The sequence below is a fragment of the Eptesicus fuscus genome, chromosome 7 (genome assembly GCF_027574615.1).
Source record: "Eptesicus fuscus isolate TK198812 chromosome 7, DD_ASM_mEF_20220401, whole genome shotgun sequence".
In the NCBI taxonomy this organism is placed as follows: domain Eukaryota; kingdom Metazoa; phylum Chordata; class Mammalia; order Chiroptera; family Vespertilionidae; genus Eptesicus; species Eptesicus fuscus.
Window position 1 is genome coordinate 72,623,017 of NC_072479.1, and position 17,778 is coordinate 72,640,794.

Sequence of the window (17,778 nt, forward strand, 5' to 3'; positions counted from 1 at the left end):
TATTTCAAGTGCCCGAAATAAAACAGATTTTAAAATCATCTTTACCATTCTCACCAATTACTGACTTTGGCCCTTTACTAAGCAGACACAATGAATCTTCTTTTCAATGATCAGTTTTAGTCACTGGCTCAAGGTTATCATAGCTGGATGAAAACATGATCATGGATTTGCTCCCATAATTTAAAAACCAAAAATTAAAAAAATAATAATGTTGGTCTCTTTTCTCCACACGTTTTTCAAGTAATTAGTTCAAGTAAGCTTATTTACAGCTGTTGTATATGTGACCTATGAAGTCAGCCTCCCTGGAAATGGGGCCCTACATCTTATTTTTGTCTCGAACCAGGCTTCTTGTAAATACTAAGTCGATTCAGTCATGTTTCCGTTTTATTGGGCAGATAAAGAGAGGAAACCAGCAAGTTATGTCCAAAGGCTGGAAAACGCCTGAACGCTTCCCAACTATCCGCGAAGATGTTGTACTTGAGGAAAACTCGATGCTCCAAGCTGGTCGACAGGGTCACGTCTCTGCTCATGATGTAGATGCCGTCGTTATGCAGCGCGCAAGTCAAGTTAAGGCCCGACTTGGACGTGTTCTCCTTGAGGTAGAGCCACTGCCGGGTGACAGTGTTGTAGGACTGCACGGTGAGCATGTCCTCACTCTGGCTGCTCCTCCGGTTGGGCCCCAGTTCGTGGAGACACCCCCCCACGATGTAGATGGTCTCCTCCACCGACACCATCTGCTGCTTGCGAATGTGGACGTCGCATGTTTCAAAGAGGGTCCAGATGTCGGAGGAGGGGCAGTACTGCAGAATGTTCATGTTCCGGTCTGAAACGAGAACAGAAGCCAAATCTGACACGGCCGCAAGTAACACCACCAACGGCCTAGGCTGTACATAACCGCCTGCCTCCCCCGGATAACCTGGTACACAGAGGCACAACTATTTCAGACAAGCAGCGGCTGGGAACACGGTTTTGTAAATGGCTGGGAGGAGATCCGTTTAGAATCGTCCCCACTCACTTCGCACTCACACATGTCCCCTCCCTGGGATGCTCTCAGAATCAGTAAGACCAGCGAGATGAGAAGTTGTGATCTGGGCACGTCCCCTGCTCCCTGGCACCCTTACACCTTTTATTTATTTATTTATTTACTTTTAAAGACACTTCTTTTTATGTCTGTCTTCTGAATCTTTGACAGCATCTTGTTGGTTTTCTTTAATATATATATTTTTTATTGATTTCAGAGAGGAAAGAAGAGGGAGAGATAGAAACATCAATGATGAAAGAGAATCATTGCTCGACTGCCTCCTGTACACCGCATACTGGGGATCGAGCCTGCAACCCAGGCATGTGCCGTGACCTCCTGGTTCAAAGGTCGATTCACTGAACCACGGCAGCCGGGCCCTTACACCTTTTAGAACCACCAAGCCAATCAATGTAAAGAGAATCAGAGCCTCAGAAACTTCATCAATACCTACAGACTACTGACTATTTAGTACAGACAGGCTGAGCCCCTAGGGATCTCTTCTTGACAACGGATTCTATAAAACCAGACAAGTGAGCAGGCTTCTTACGGGCTGTCAAAAGGAAAGGACAGAAAAAGTCAGGAGAAATGCAAGTCTCACCTCTGGCTGTCAAGCCATAGAATCACTGGCAATTCTACTTCCCAATTGTTAACACCAGAGACACACTGACAAAGGCCCTTCCCTCTCCCTGGCCCATTTCACAGGGACTGTCATTGTGTGGATAAAATCCGATAGTAGAGGAGAGACTGCCTGCTCTGACATTACTTTGAATGAAGGGGAAGCACTGCCTGCTCTCGTTTTAAAAATGCTTGTGAAATTTAAAATATTTAGTTTTGCCCTGCCAGAGTGGCTCAGATGGTTGAGCATCCTTCCGTGCATCGAAAAGTTGCTGGCTGGATTTCCAGTCAGGACACAAACCTGGGTTGTGGGTTTGATCCTCAGTTGGGGAGCCTACAGAAGGCAACCGATCAATGTTTCTCTCTTACACTGATCTCTCTCTCTTCCTCCCCCTCTCTAAACATGTCCTCAACTGAGGATTAAAATAATAATAATAATAATAATAATAATAATAATAATAATAAATATATATCTAGTTTCATTTTTCTTTTCTTTTTTCCTTTTCTCCTCTAGGAAAGAATAAATAGACTATTTTAGCCTCACGAGGGGAGAGAGGAAAGTGCTGAGTTATCAGAAAGAATGAACTTTGTGTGTGTTGTGTTTTATTTTATTATTTTTTAATATATTTTTATTGATTTCAGAGAGGAAGGGAGAGGTAGGGAGAGACAGAAACATCAATGATGAGAGAGAATCATTGGTTGGCTGCCTCTTGCACGCCCCCTACTGGGGATCGAGCGCGCAACCCGGGCATTTGCCCTTGACTAGAATTGAACCTGGGACCCTTCAGTCCACAGGTCCATCCACTGAGCCAAGCCAGCCAGGGCTGTGTGTTGTGTTTTAAAGAAACAACACAGTCTATCAGTGTCAGACAGCTCCGCTGGGGAACAGACTGTACGCACAAGCGTGCAGCATTCCCACGGCTGCAAAAGTGGGAGCAGGGGGAGCAGCGCTTCTCCCTGAGCCGGAAGGACCCGCCACAGAGGGCAACGACTAAAGAGCTCCCACCACGATGTCTGGTGCCAAGACAAGTGCCTCCAACGGGGGCACAGAGGGAATGGAGAGGAGACCAGCCCTGTGTGTGCACACGCCCAGACCTGCAGGAATTTCAGAACTGCTATAGCTTTAGGGAACTGTCCTCCTGTTTCCCACCCACACGAATACCTCCCTATATTTCTTTTTATCACAGCTATTGTGACAAAGCTCATTCTAGGAGCCAGCCCTGGGGAGTTTGGTTGCTGATCTATCAGAAAGTGCTCCTTAGTAACTTGGCTTCCCGGGACTTATTCTGGGGAAGCGTCAGTGTATTTCTCAGTTCCAGGTCCTTCCAGGTCTCCTGTAAATGTTTTCTCTCCTCGCCCAACAAGGCTCAGGCCATGAGGAGGTGGTTTGAGTTGGAGGAATGATCTTTCCTCTTTTACATGTAGAGTTGATTCTGACGTTTAACAAATTACCCTCCTTCCCTTTAGGAGTTACTATTACTTTCGAATGAATCTTTTTGTCTTTAGTGCCCGCCCAAGAATTATAATAGTCAAATAACTCATAAAAATCACGTACTATAACTTTCTAAATTTTAAAAGTCTCACCTAATGAAGTCAGCAGGCTGAGAACCCAATTTGAAGTCCAGAGGGTTTGTGTTTGTTTTTTTTCCTCATAACAATTATGGTTTGTTTTATGTACAAAGAACTATTAGGAAATGCTGGGAAGAGACTAACCAGTGGAGAGGGCAGCTTCAGTGGAACTGCCCTGCCCTCTCATCTTAGAAAACTCGTTTTCAACGCTTACACAAACATCCCTCCATCCACCTCACCTAACCACCCCATCATGGGCATTTGGCTTGGGGAACCTGGGACAGGAATCACAGTGGGTGGCCTGAGTGAAAAAGGTACATTCGCCGTGGCTTTTGAAACTAGAAAACACACAAGCAGGGGTTTTCCAGGTCAAATCTAAAGAACACTGGCTCAGCCAGGGTCATGGAAAAACTGGGCCATCCACCAGCAGGGCACTCTGGGTCACGGTGCGGCCTGCCAGGCTTCACAGCTCCCGCTCAGGAGGGAGGCCCAGAGGTCTGTGCGCGCAGGACAGCCCACCGGGCGCACGCTGTGTTACAACAGCCAGAGGGGAATCAGAATTCTTAGAAATGTTCACGAGTGACTAGCTGTACTTACTGTCTTCGGAGAAAAGACACAAACACAGGGGTACATATGCGCTCACAGGAATTCTCAGGAGGCTATGGTTTACAGAAGCACATAAAGTTGGCCACTGCAATCTGAACACCAATGTGGAAGATAAAAGAATTGAGCCCTAGCCAGTTTGGCTCAGTGGATACACACTGGCCCATGGACTGAAGGGTCTCGGGTTCAATTCTGGTCAAGGGCACGTACCTCAGTTGTAGGCTCGATCCTTGGCCCTGGTCAGGGAGCGCATGCGGAGGCAACCAATCAATATGTCTCTCTCACATGGATGCTTCTCTCTCTCTCTGTCTCTCCCTCTCCCTTCCACTCTCTTAAAAAATCAAAAGGAAAATATCCTTGGGTGAGGATTAACAAAAGAAAAAGAAAAAGAGAAAAGAATTGAGTGCTAGGTTTCATCGTCGTCCCCCCCGCCCCCCAATTATTTGTAAAGGAAAAGCTGGTAATTGTCTTCCGTGGAGAGTCACTAGGGAGGGACATGGGAATAGCTCCACGGGGGATGAAAACCTGGGTGGAACGGGAAGCTCACTGTTTCCCCTGCACTGCTCCTTGTCACTGCCTCTCCTTAAATGCATAGACAAACACACCACTGGTAGTGAGTGAGCTGAATGGTGGCCCTCAAAAAGATATGTCCACCTCCTGACCCCCAGAACCTTGGAATGGGACCTTGTTTGGAGAAAGGGTCCTTGCAGATCATACTGGATTATCAGGTGGGCTCTGAATCCAGTGAGAAGCGTGTTCTTGAAAGAGACAGAAGAAGAAAAGACACAGACACGCAGAGGAGAAGATGCGGGAAGACAAAGGCAGAGATGAGCATTATGCAGCCACTAGCCAGAGCTGGAAGTAGCAAGAAAGGATTTTCGCCCTGGCCGGTTGCTCAGTTGGTTGGAGCACCATCCCATGTACCACCAAAAATTCACCAGTTGGGAGTCCTGATCAGAGCATATACCCAGGTTGTGGGTTTGATCCCTGGTTGGGGTGCATCTGGGAGGCAACCAGTCGATGTTTCTCTCTCACATCCTCTCACATGTTTCACTCCCTCTTTCTTTCTCTCTCTTTAAAATCAATCAAAACATATTAAAAAGAAAGAAATGATTCTCCTCTAGAGCCTTCTGAGGGAGCGAGACCCTACCGACACCTTGATTTAAGACTTCTGGTCTCCAGAACTATGAGAGAACACACATTTCTGCTGTTTTAGGCTACAAGTTTATGGTCACTGGTTATATCAGCCACAGGAAACTAAAACAGCACCTACCACCCTCCCCCACCAAAGCATCTGTTTAGAGTTCACTCTAAGAAGAATTAATAATAATAATAAAAAGTGAATCAGATGCTCATAAAACACCTTTCATTCAACTTCTTCCTCTAACATAAATCCCCAAAACAAGACACATTTGGTTATGGTGAAAAGAATGTTTGTCCCCTGTGCTTGTATCAGCACGTGGATTCTTGTCCTATACTAAGTTACATGTGGTCGCCTACAGCTTAACGGGCCACGAGCATCACTTCTCCAGGCCTGTCCTGCCCATGTCACACCACAGAGAAGTGACAGGTTATCTCATTATGTCAAGTAGAGTGGTCACTGAGACTTCAATGTGGCCCAAAGTCTTAGTAGTCCAGTTGCTCCTTTTCTGAAAATTCTGGACATTCTACAGACAGAGAGAGCAAATGAAGAAATAAATTTCCTTGGAAACAACGGCTTTATGGGGGAGGTGAGAGATCAAAGGAAGGGCACCTCTTTGGTGGCCGGCCATTGCCATTCTTACCACAGCCAGGCTGTGCTCGGCCAATAACCTGTGAGAGGCTTCCTGCTACGAAGAGCCGTATAAAACCTGCTGGAGAAACTTTTATCTCCAAATGATTAACCATAAAATGCCCACCAAAAATGTGAAAAACACATATGCACTGTTTAATAAATAGCAGAACCATCTCCCACCCACTGGTCAGAAAAGAACCTTCTCATGTCATGTTCTCCTCCTATGGTGTGTAAGCAACAGCTGAGAGCTGCGTTTCAGAATCTACCGCTCATATGCTTGTGCTCAAGAAGGGAGCAAGTGAAAACAAAACTCTGCAAGGCTGTCTGGCACTGCTTCCACCGTGTTGCATGGGGGGGATTCATGTGTGTTGGGGAAAAGGATGGGAATGACCCAGCCAAGACATAAGATGACAAACTATACGGCTAGCTTTCCAGAGCAGAAATACATGTTCTCTTCACAGTTCTCCCTACCCCATTCAAAGGCATCAAAGGCCCCTCCTGTCCAAACCACCCTGTCACACAGGACTCGCTTCCTTCCAGAGGTGTAAATACACAGTACGTAATGCACAAAATCACACTTGTGTACACCGGAGTGTTTCCTCTGGCAGCCTCTGCCCTTCCCAGGCTGCCTGCAATGCTGACATATAAGAGCACCACTTACTTGGCCCCTTCACTTACCTTTGGTCGTATATCCTCCAATGACATAAATTTTCCCCTTACACTCACATGCAGAGAACTCAGCCAGAGGGTTGGGTAAGGGTGCTACAAAATTCCACGCATCCTGCTCAGGATTGTAACACTCAACATTAGAAACGACCTGCCCACCAATGGCATAGAGTTTTGAATTAACGGCCACAAGTTTGAAGTTAGACCTGAAAGACAGAACACAAGGGTTCACAAAGTCAGTTCTCTTGGCATGAACTTATGTTAAAGAACTAAGACGATGGCAGGAACTGCCAAAGCAGAGTGTGGAACCTGCTGTCCATGTTGGGTGACATTCTGCCTGGGGACAGAGGAATGGCCACAGGGCATCTCAAATTTCACTCTTGTCCCCAAAAGTCCACAAGAATGGTGCATTCTCCAAACTTGAGCAATTGAAGATATGCATTCAATAGAATAAGAACTGATCTTGCTTAGCCTTACACCAGAACCAAAGTTACCCTATCTACTAAACTCTGTTTACTAAACTCTGTTTACTAAACCTTCTTTTCAGGAGCAAGACCAAGTGTTAAGGGAGAAAAGCACCCACTCCACTCCCTTGTCTCTCTACTCAGAATGTTTACCTCATTTTTCCTACTATGTGGGTAGGCTCCATCTGGGGTAATCACCAGCACTGCTTACACAGACAGGGATATGCAAAGTGTGTTTGCTAAAGGGTGATTCAGAGACCCCATTACCAAGAGCACACCAAAGGAGATTGCTGTTCCTCCCTCCTCCACAGGAGGGTACTATCTTTTTTTTTTTTTTTAATATATTTTATTGATTTTTTACAGAGAGGAAGAGAGAGGGATAGAGAGTTAGAAACATCGATGAGAGAGAAACATCGATCAGTTGCCTCTTGCACAACCCCTACTGGGGATGTGCCCGCAACCAAGGTACATGCCCTTGACCGGAATCGAACCTGGGACCTTTCAGTCCACAGGCCGACGCTCTATCCACTGAGCTAAACCGGTTTCGGCGGGTATCTATCTTATATGGTGCTTCAAAACAGGTAAGGTGGGCAGGTAAGCACTGAACTGATTAAAACTATTTTGATCCAGCATTCTTAGGGTACTTATACATGTTAACAAATACTTATATCAACAAGTGCTCACCTATCATAGCATTAAATGATTTTTAAAAAGAGAAATACACTGATTTCAAGCCCCATATTCAGTAAGAGAATTAAACACTGCTCATAGGCTTTAGCACGCGGGGAAGGAGAAACATTTGGAAGTGCTGGGCCAGTCTACTGTCTCAAGTTCACAATAGTATGAGCGGCAGCATGATGCAACAGAAAGACCTGGGGCAGAAATCAGAACACCAGGTTTGAGTCCCAGCTCTGCTGATAACCAGCTACCTGACCCGGGCCCAACCCTTCACTTCCTCATCTCTAGCTTAGGGGTAATACCCAGCACAGGGTGATCAAAACAATTAGAGCAAACAATTGATCAGAAAATACTACACAGAGATAAGACACTAGCATTATAGTTTCTCCATTTTCTAGTATCTATATATATAAAAGCCTAATATGCAAAGTGTCCCCTCGGGAGTTCAACCAACTGGGAGTTCGATCACTTGCTATGACATGCGCTGGCCACCAGGGGGCGGCGCAGAATGAATGAAGGCCTCGGCTGGCAGCTGGCAGCCAGGGAAGGGAGGCCCCAGCCAGCAGCTGGCAGCCGCTAGGGACCCTACCCATGCACTAATTTCGTGCACTGGGTCTCTAGTATGAAATAAAGAGACTAGACCAGGTGAATTTAGAGGCCACATCTAACATCAAAACAATAATTTCTTCAGAAGTAACAATATCCAAAGAAAGAAGGGGATAGAGGCTACATAGGAGCGAAGTATGTAAGAGGGTAAACAAAGAAGCACAGTGCACCAGGGGACCATGCCTGACCGAAAGGTGTTTGATAAACACTGGTGCATTAGGATTCAGGACACATGTGAGTGATAGCCACCTACTGAAAAACTAAGATTTCTTGAAGTGCTTGTAATGTTTATTCCTAAGTAAGATTTAGTTTAGTTTTTTTTTTTTAATATATTTTATTGATTTTTTACAGAGAGGAAGGGAGAGGGAATAGAGAGCTAGAAACATCGATGAGAGAGAAACATCGACCAGCTGCCTCCTGCACACCCCCTACCGGGGATGTGCCCGCAACCAATGTACATGCCCTTGACCGGAATCGAACCCGGGACCCCTCAGTCCGCAGGCTGACGCTCTATCCACTGAGCCAAACCGGCTTCGGCTTAGTTTTGCTTTTCAAATCAGAGGGTGAATAGAGTCCTCTTCATCAAGAAGCCCATATTGTCTATTAAGCCCAGCCAGCCATTCCATTTTTCATGCCAACAGACCTCACAGAGGCGGCAGCTACTGGGGGGTCCCTGATTCATGTTGCTTACTTTTCCTGCTGCCAATGGTCCTTAAAATCTGACCATGATGCCCTCTCTATGCGTGCAAATTTGGGGAACCAAGGGAAATAAAGCTTGTAAATAAGCACTAAATTTTACCAGCCCACAATTTGTTTTTGCTCCCCGTAGGTACACAGATAGTAAATTTTGTCAGATCAAAACAGTTCTTAGTCTTCACCCAGCAGCATCATTTGTCCTGAGCAAACATGCAAAGGGCTTCTTTTTGAGGCTGAATGAATAGGCAGTTAAAAGTAAATGCTATCTCTCCAGACCCCAACATGCTCGAATTCACCTGAAGGGGAACAATTTTCTACACTGAATGTGTGTCCAGATGAAACTGCCGCCCCAAAACAGACCTCCTAATGAAGAGGCCTACTGCTAAGGGGTCTGAGCCCAGGCTTGTACAGGGAAATCTCGGCTCCACTACTCAACAGCTAGGTGACCATGGACACGTCACTGGGCCTCAGTTTCTCCACCTGTGAAGTGGGGATAAGAAGAGCACAATATTGCACGTGGTAAGGGTTGAAAAGCGTCACACCTGCAGAAACAGGTCACTTAGAGGAAATGCTTTTCTGCATTTCCTACGCCTGAGTTTCTCCACTTCAGGAGGGTCGGTTTCTCATTTGTCAGCTACAACTGTTATTGGCCGTGATGCACTCTGGGATTCTGCACAAGGTGCTCTCTCATTCATAAATTCTTGTCATTTACCACCTCATTTCCAATTTTCAGAAAAACAGTTCTTCTATTCTTAATTTCCTGAATGGTAAAGGTACGAATTCAAGCTATCAATTATTTTTAAAATTATGGCCTCTGCAGTGTTTTTCTTAATATTGATTCCTGAGAATACATTATGGAGGCAAAAAGAAGAATTTTTAAAACCAGATAATTTGTTGGAGCTACATACTTGACTTACTTATAGTAAACAGAAAGGAAAGTAAGAAAAATTCAATGATTTAATTTCTACTTCACTTAGAAGAAATACAAAGCTCTTTAAATCCTTAAAAGCTAGCCCTGGCGAGTGTGGCTCAGTGGATTGAGCACTGTCCCATGCACTGAGAGGTAGCTGGGTCGATTCCAGTCAGGACATATGCCTGGGTTGTGGGCTCGATCCCCAGTAGGGGGCATGCAGGAGGCAGCAAATCAATGTTCTCTCTCATCAATGTTTCTATCTCCCTCTCTTTCTCTCTCTCTAAAATCAATAAAAAGCGTATTCTTTCTTAAAGAATATCCTTAAAAGCTAAGTTATATAAATCATGATAAACACCAGCGCACAAATATCAATGATTGATAGCTGTATACAACTATAGGGAGGCAGAGTGGCATAGAGTACTGGCCCTGTGACTACATGCAAGTTAACTGAACTCAGCCTCAGTTTCCGCTTTAGGGAAATGGGACCAATAATAATACCTAACTCACAGAGATGCTGTGGGCATGAAATAGGAATTGACATCTAAAAGTAGTGACCACAGTAAGCAGTGACCACAATACGCTGCCCGGAGTACGAGCTCAATTCATTGCTGTGAATTGCATCGGTTACTGTTACAGCGAAAATCAGAGTGAAATGCCAAGGTCCTTTCTCAACCATTCAGAAGAGGATTGTATAGTCTCAGGACCCTCCAGATCCTTCTGCCTCCTCTCTCCCCTTCTGCGGCCTACTTTCTGCCACTTCTTTATGTATTAACCTCCCCCGGGGGCCAGGAAGAAGAGAGGGGAGAGGTTAGGAAACAGAATCAGTCATGGTTCCTACCTACTACCATCTCTGAGAAACTTCAGTGCACAAAGCGATTCAAACTATTGGCCAAAATTATATTGGGGGGGGGGGGGGCGGTGAATAGACACATAGCTTGCTTGCTTTCGCACTACTCTCAGGCTCCACTGAACATTAACCAGAGTACAAAATCTCCTGATGGCTCCAGGACTCTAGAAATGCTCTAAATACTAAACTTTGGCTCAGAGGGCAGGGGACGGCTAAGGCTGACAACTCTGACGCCACCTCTGCCAGGAGACTGTTCAGTCTCTCTCCCAGCCTTGCTGTGGTCACACGCAGAACCGGAGGACACACCCAACTCCAATTTCACAGCAAAAGTGCAGGGCAACGGAAGGGACTAGAGGCAACTTTAGAAATAGAGAAATTAACGAACTGACCGTGGCCACAATGGCCAGCTTCTGCAAGTTATCGCTAATTAAAGTGAGGAGGGAAAGAAAGCAATTTTGTGAGCACAAAATTGAAGCACACAAGCTTTTACATGTGAAGAGCTATGTCCCAACAACGCCCAAGATCATATCCGCATTCAGACCACGGGGCAGTACTGCTCACCTGGACTTCAAAGCATCCTCTCAAAGAGTGATGGGGACTCACTGCCATGTCCAAGCGTGTGGGCACAGCCCTAACCATTTATTTTTGTATCTGCTGCTGGTCATACAGCACGTGTTCTCCAGGATGCGAAGGGCTTCATAAAATCTCCTAAGCCTAGGGTTCTTGGCTGTCCTTAATTAAGAATCTGGGATTGTGGCACTGTTCAGTGCCCGGGGAAAGCAGGCTGCTCTGCATTTGACCCTTGGTCAAAGTAACACGGTACAGATCCGTCCCACAAGCTGTGAGTCAAAGCGAATGGAAATGCTGTGTAAAACCTGCCATTTTTACTCAAGGTTCTAAGTTCCCTGCAGCGCGTCTGAAACTTGTGTTGGATGCATTAGCCAGAAACAAGTGGGTTTCACTTATACTTGTCTCATCAATTATAAATTCCTGCAGCCAGGAACTATGTCCTCCTTGTTGTTCATCCAATGGTGACAAGAAAAATACTGGATATAAAGGCTGTGGTGAGTCTGAAGCACACAGGATAAAATTCTGAGAAGCAGCACGGTACCATAAAATACCTATGCTCCATTTCTTGGGAGAAAATACTTCTTAAAAGGAAAATTTTTAAATCTGAATGAAGATGATCACTGCCAATCTGTAAGCCGTAACTTGTAAGCTATCTAAATAGTTGGACATATTCAATAGGTACTTCCATTTTTGTTACTATTCCTAGTAGACACTTAGAGCAATCTACTTAACTTCTGGTGCCTTAGTCTCTGCTTCTATAAAATGGGAACCTGCCTAATATAGCTCTTGTGAAGAATAAGTGAGATAATACATGTAAAGTAGGAGGAACAGTAACTAGCACAGACTAAATGCTCAATTAAGTGTTACATATTTGTTCAGCTATTCTAAATAACTATAGTGACTGTTATAAGATTAAACTGTTCACAAAAAGGTTATATTTTAAATGACTATCAAATTATACATTGGCTTTTATTACAGTAACATAAAAATCTATGCCACAATTCAACAAACCATGAGTTGCACACATCTATTGTTTTTTGGACACCATCTTAACAGTAGGAATACATAAGCATTGAATAAGTAATTAGACTCCATTGGAAGAGAGAGAGACAAACATAAACAAAAAATTTCAATGCAAAGTGGGATTGTGCTAGAAGAACACAGAGTTTGAACCCAGTTGAGGATTCAGGAAGGGACTCCTGGTTGACAGTATGTCAGATCTGAGTCAAAGCTGAGGGAGATAAAGAAGGGTACACACTCCAATATGGCATCAATAACCAACTAGAAAATATAACTTAAAAAGTATCTTTGTAGGAAAAATACAGATGCTACAAAGATAATAAAAGAAACTTTTCATGAAGGACCAAAAGACCTAAATAATTCCTGGATAAAGAAACCATTTTTCAAGCTGGAAAAATATTATAAAGCTGTGAATCCTCCTCCAAATTAATCTAATGCTACATAATCCTAATCAAAATCCCAACAGGACTTGACAAGCTGACTCCAAAGCTTATCTGAAGAAGATATGCAAAAAACAGCCAAGAGAATTAAAATAAAACAAAACAGAACAAAGGTGGCTTTGTCTTACTAGACAAAAAAATAAGATAAGGAGAGGGTGGACAAAAGCATGTTTACAGTTATTTGTATGGAAACAGATATGCTGGTTATGATTATTACAATAGCTTTTTAACGCAAAAGAATGTCACTCACAACTATAAACCTACTTTTTGCCCACCCCATAGATTACCAAACTACCATAATTTTAAAAATGTGTTATTGATGCAGAAATAGCCAATCTGCCTATTTAAAAACCAGCATATGATAACTGGTTTTGCAAATCATAGTGTGAAGGATTAAGGCCTCTGGGATATTTAAGACAACTTGTTATAACCCCACACTTTACCTTAAATAAAAATAAGTCCCAAACAGATTCAGATCTAAGTGTAAAAAGGCAAAATTAAAAAATAGATCATGAGATAGATGAATATTTATATATTTTTAGTTTGTAGAATCCTTTCCTATGTAAGATAGAAAGCTCAAAGAACACATAACAAATTTTACTGCAAAACATTTTAAATATCTTTATATAAGAATATACTATAGCCCTGGCTGGTTTGGCTGAGTGGATAGAGTGTCGGCCTGTGGACTGAAGGGTCCCAGGTTCAATTCCAGTCAAGGGCACATGCCCGAGTTTTGGGCTTGATCCCCAGGAGGGGATGTGCAGGAGGCAGCCAATCAATGATTTTCTCTCATCATTGATGTTTCTATCTCTCTCTCCTTCTCCTTTCCTCTCTGAAATTAATAAAAATGTATTTTAAAAAAAGAAAAGAATATACTATAAACTTTAAGTCCAAAACTAGAGCCTGCACTTTGTTGGGTCTGCAAAGTTTTTCTTGTTATTGTTGATTTATTTGTTTTTTAAATGGAGTAAGCTGCCAACATTTTAAAAAGTCAGGATATCTACACATCTGGCAACACCATTTCTCACTTCCATTTGGCAATACTGTATCCAGCTGTGGCTGAGAGGTGGAGCCCTCTTGTGGTGGGGCAGTAGCTCTCTGGTTTATCATAACTCCCACCTCTACTCATTGACTTTACATCCATGGTCACTTCAGGCATTTGTGAACCTTATGATAAAAGACAAGAGACTAATATCTACATATATAACAAAATAAATATGAAAAAGATAAACAAGCCAATTTTTTAAAAATTAGCAAAGGCCACTTACAAAAGTGTACAAATGGCTGATAATCATATGAAAAGAATAATCTCTCAATCAGAGACATTCACACCAGGTTTCCAGGAATTTGCCATATAGAAACTCACATATGCCTAGATGTTCAATATAGCATTTTTTATAATGGAAAATGGAAGTGATCTAAATGCTCATGAATAAGGGAGAGATTAATTACATTATGGTACATCCACGGGCTGGAATACTACATAGCCATTAACATGGCTGGGGTGGATCTGTTTGTTGACATAGAAAAAACTGTCAGCCACAGTAATGTTAAGTGGAAACATCAAGTGCTATAATAATCAGCATAACTTAATCAATTTGAGTAAAAATATACATGTATGTTATATAGACACCCCCCATGTATATCATTTTCCCCTATTAACCACTATCAACGTATTTATATGAATATCTACACTAATAAAAGAGAAAGATGCAAATTGACCATACCTTCGCAATGCCCACCAGCCAATCAGGAGTGAGTATACAAATTAACTCAACAAAGATGGCAGATTAATTTGCATACACAGGCGCCGAGTGGCCGGGGGTGGGACGCTTATGTCATCAACATGGCAACGACGCAGGCGTTCCGCACCGCCCCAGCCGCTCCAGGCCTCTGGGCAGTGTGGGAAGGTGGAAAGGTGGCTCCGGCCTGAGCAAAGGCAGTGCCGGCAGCCAGGGAAGGAAGGCCCATTCTTGCACGAATCTTCGTGCACTGGGCCTCTAGTACATTTATAATTTATAAGTATTAATGTGTATTAAAATATATAAGTATGTCTATAGACAGACATTTTTTACTCTATAATTTTTCATGTCATTTGCAATTTTTCTAAGCATGAATTCAGGCATTACTCGAATACTTTTATTTTTTTCCAAAGAGGACAGAAAGGATATTCCTTGGGGTGGGGGGTGGGGGAGAGAGGTACAGAAGACTACCAAAGATTTGTCAAGAAAGAAAAGAATTTTATGAGGTTTAGTGAGAGAGTTGTGGAGCTATGGGAGGCATGATGAGCACCAGTTGATACAGCAGAAGACACTTGTGTAGAGGTGACAGACAACCTGCTGGGCCTTACACCCCTAATCTGAGCATCACTCATAACCACTGAATGTTTCTTTGTTGCTTTAAGTAAAGCTCCTAGAATTTGTTTAAAAATAATATTCTTGTCCAACTGGAGTGGCTCAGTGGTTGAGTGCTGACCTATGAACCAGGAGGTCACAGTTCGATTCCTGGTCAGAGCACTTGCCCAGGTTGCAGGCTCTATACCCAGTGGGGAGCGTGTGGGAGATAGCCAATCAATGATTCTTCCTCATCATTGATGTTTCTATCTCTCTCTTCCTCTCCCTTCCTCTCTGAAACCAATAAAAATATATTTAAAAAAATAACAGTAATAATATTCCTGACATCAAATTTTAATGAAGTCATCTTAGCGGTATAAATAACGCACTAAAAAGGGGCTGGAAGAAAATATGCTAACCTGTAGATGGCTATTGCCTCTAGGAAGGAGGGAGTAGCAGTGATAACCTTTTTGCTTCTTTATTCTTTTCCTTTTTCCAATTTTCTAGAATAACTACATATTATTTTTAATCATTAGAAAAAGGAGCACTTACCAAAACAAACTTTACACTACAGTAGAAATAAAGCTAGTGTTCCCCATAGCCTGGGGAGCCCCTCAAGCGAAGTAAACACGTGTAATGGCTTCCCCATCCCTGTGCAGACTTTCTTTGACACGTGGGGAGTCCCCTGACTCCTTGCTCCATAGGTCAGGGCGGGAAGCATGGGGGCGCCGGAGATGGATACAGGTGGACCAGAAGAAAGGGTATTCTTGCATTCTTGTCCTTTCCTGGGTTACACTGATTCTTCTCCCACTTCTGAATGGCTCTGGGTCACCTTGGGCCCTACCATCTTTATTTCCTACCGCCTCTTCCTGTGTCTGCTTTGCTCCTGCTTTCCTATTCCTTTCCTGACTCCTTTCTCTACCCCCCTCTTCTCTTCCTTTGTTCAAGTCACCCAAGTTCATATTGGGAGGGTTTTGCAGGATGGGAAGGGAGAAGGTTGGGGTGGGTGGAAATATTCTAATAGGGTAGGTGACCACTTCCAGACTCAAGCTTTGGGTCAATAATGATGGCAATCTGGGGAGGAGGTGAGATGCAAAAGAGAGGATAAAAAAAATAAGAAAGACAGTCCTATACAGGTAATATTAATACAATCCCAAATATCCTCTCCTGATCATAGGTTGGCGCTCCAGTGTGGGAGGCTCAAAAGTCATTCACAACATCAACAAACGATCCCCCAAAGTCAGTGTTACAAGGTTACTGCCCAATGTGCCATCATAATCAGAGCCTAAAAAAATAAAACAAAAAAGGTAAAAATAAAAGCAAAATTAAGAGGACCGTTTTAAGCATCTTAGGAAACCACAGCATGTTTTTCCCCACTGGGATCAAGGCCAAGAACGAAGCTGGCCTACAGACACAATACCTGCAAGGAAACCACTCAGCCTGTAGGCTTCCTTGGGGCCTGTTCTTCCTTTCAAGTTCTTAGTTCATGGGGAGCTTTGCCAGAACCAAGGCCAACAACAGTCCTGGAGGTGCCATTCCCGACCTCGGCACAGCCTCCTGTGACCGCCCAGCAAAATATTCGGGGGATGAAGGAGAAGGCAGCAGCGCTCTGCTGGGAGCTTACCTCTTCTGGTTCATGGAGGCCACCTGGAGCCACTCGTTGGTGCTGGGGTTGTAGGAATGCGCGGCGGAGATCTCCTGGCTGGTGATCCTGTACCCGCCCACTATGAAGAGGTAGTTGTCCAGGATGGCAGACCCGTAACCCCGGACGTTCACCAGGTCGGGAGGAAGGTTGTTGGCCAGCGGGAACCAACGTTCAGTCATCTCCTCGTACCTGAGCATGGACGGAGGCTCCCCCTGGTAGGGGTGAGGGGCCAAGGGCCCCCCCAAGAAATCCCCCAGGGCCACGAGGACCGGAGTGCCCGTCATCCGGGCCTCCCGCAGCCTCTGCTTCAGGCTGACATCCCCGGGGGCTGGAGCGGGAGAGACCAGGAGGTGGAACTGGGGCTTGCACAGCACCTCGTGGAAGTGGACGACCATGAAGCGCAGGCAGGCCTCCTGCAGGTCGGGCAGCCCGTACACCTGCGCCAGGCGGTACAGCTCCAGGCAGTTGGTGAGCCGCACCTGGGACAGCAGCAGCTGCAGCAGGGACGTGACCTGCAGGAAGGAGGCCGCTTCCACCAGCTCGGCCAGCAGGCTCGCCTCGTCCAGGTCCTCCTCGTCGGCCGCGCCCCCGCCCTTGTCTCCCCGCGGGCCCAGGAGCCAGCCCTCGCGGGCGCCGCCGGCGTTGATGAAGTCCAGCACCAGGCGCAGGCCCGGGGCGCTGAGGCCGCGCAGCTGCTGCACCTCGGGGCCGCCGGCCTCGGCGCGCAGGGCCTCGCGCATGCCGGAGCGGTAGAGGGCGCGGAAGTAGTCGCTCTGCTCGATGAGCTTTCTCTTGCTCACCGGGTAGCAGCGGTCCTCCAGGCGGATCTGCACCATCTCCTCGGCCGACATGGCTGGGGCCGCGGGGGCCGCGGCGGGGCCCGCCAGCTCTGCGCGCTCGCCTCTCCGCCCCGCGCTCGCCGGGTTCCGGCTGGGCGCGCCGGGGGCTGGCGCCGGAGGAGGAGGAGGAGGAGGAGGAGGAGGAGGAGGAGGAGGCCGGCCCAGGGCCGCTGCTCCCGCCCGCGCTCGCCCGGCCGATCTGGGTGGCGGCGGCCCCGCCGAGGCAGCCCCTCCTCCTGGGCCCGGGCGCTGGGCTCAGTCGCGCTGCCCCCGAGCGGCGACCCGGTCCTCCTGGGCGCGCTCAACGCCAAAAAAGGGCCGGCGGGCGCGCGCCGGGCGTGGGGAGGCGGCCGTCCCCGCGCGGGCCGTCCCGGGCCGCGTCAGCCGGGAGGGGACCCGGCCCCAGCCCGCGCCTCCTCCCGCGCCGCGCGCCGCACTTCCGCCCGCAGGACCCCTGCGGCCCGCAGACCCGCGGGCTG

The 17,778-nt window shown here is 45.9% G+C and overlaps 1 protein-coding gene across 2 annotated transcripts; it reads right to left on the bottom strand.

The window, feature by feature from the left end:
• Positions 1–366: 366 nt before the first annotated feature.
• On the bottom strand, positions 367–17,778 carry KLHL42 (kelch like family member 42). 2 transcript variants are annotated; one of them, XM_054719186.1, is made up of 3 exons: positions 16,440–17,778; positions 6,309–6,454; positions 367–823 (listed from the first exon to the last, which is right to left on the bottom strand). In XM_054719186.1, the coding sequence occupies exons 1-3, from the start codon at positions 17,309–17,311 to the stop codon at positions 372–374; spliced, it is 1,470 nt and encodes a 489-aa protein (XP_054575161.1). In that variant the 5' UTR covers positions 17,312–17,778; the 3' UTR covers positions 367–371. The 2 variants fall into 2 exon arrangements, with proteins under 2 accessions (XP_054575161.1, XP_008138740.1); XM_008140518.3 differs by having other exon boundaries at positions 6,261–6,454; positions 16,440–17,777.

Bases quoted from the DNA above. Each gene is read 5' to 3' on its own strand.
- KLHL42 (XM_008140518.3), bottom strand. From the start codon at position 17,311: ATGTCGGCCGAGGAGATGGTGCAGATCCGCCTGGAGGACCGCTGCTAC. The intron at 6,455-16,439 runs GTAAGCTCCCAG...TCTGTCTTTCAG, and splicing joins GCCTCCATGAACCAGAAGAG to GTCTAACTTCAAACTTGTGG. The intron at 824-6,260 runs GTAAGTGAAGGG...TTCTCGTTTCAG, and splicing joins TGGAGGATATACGACCAAAG to ACCGGAACATGAACATTCTG.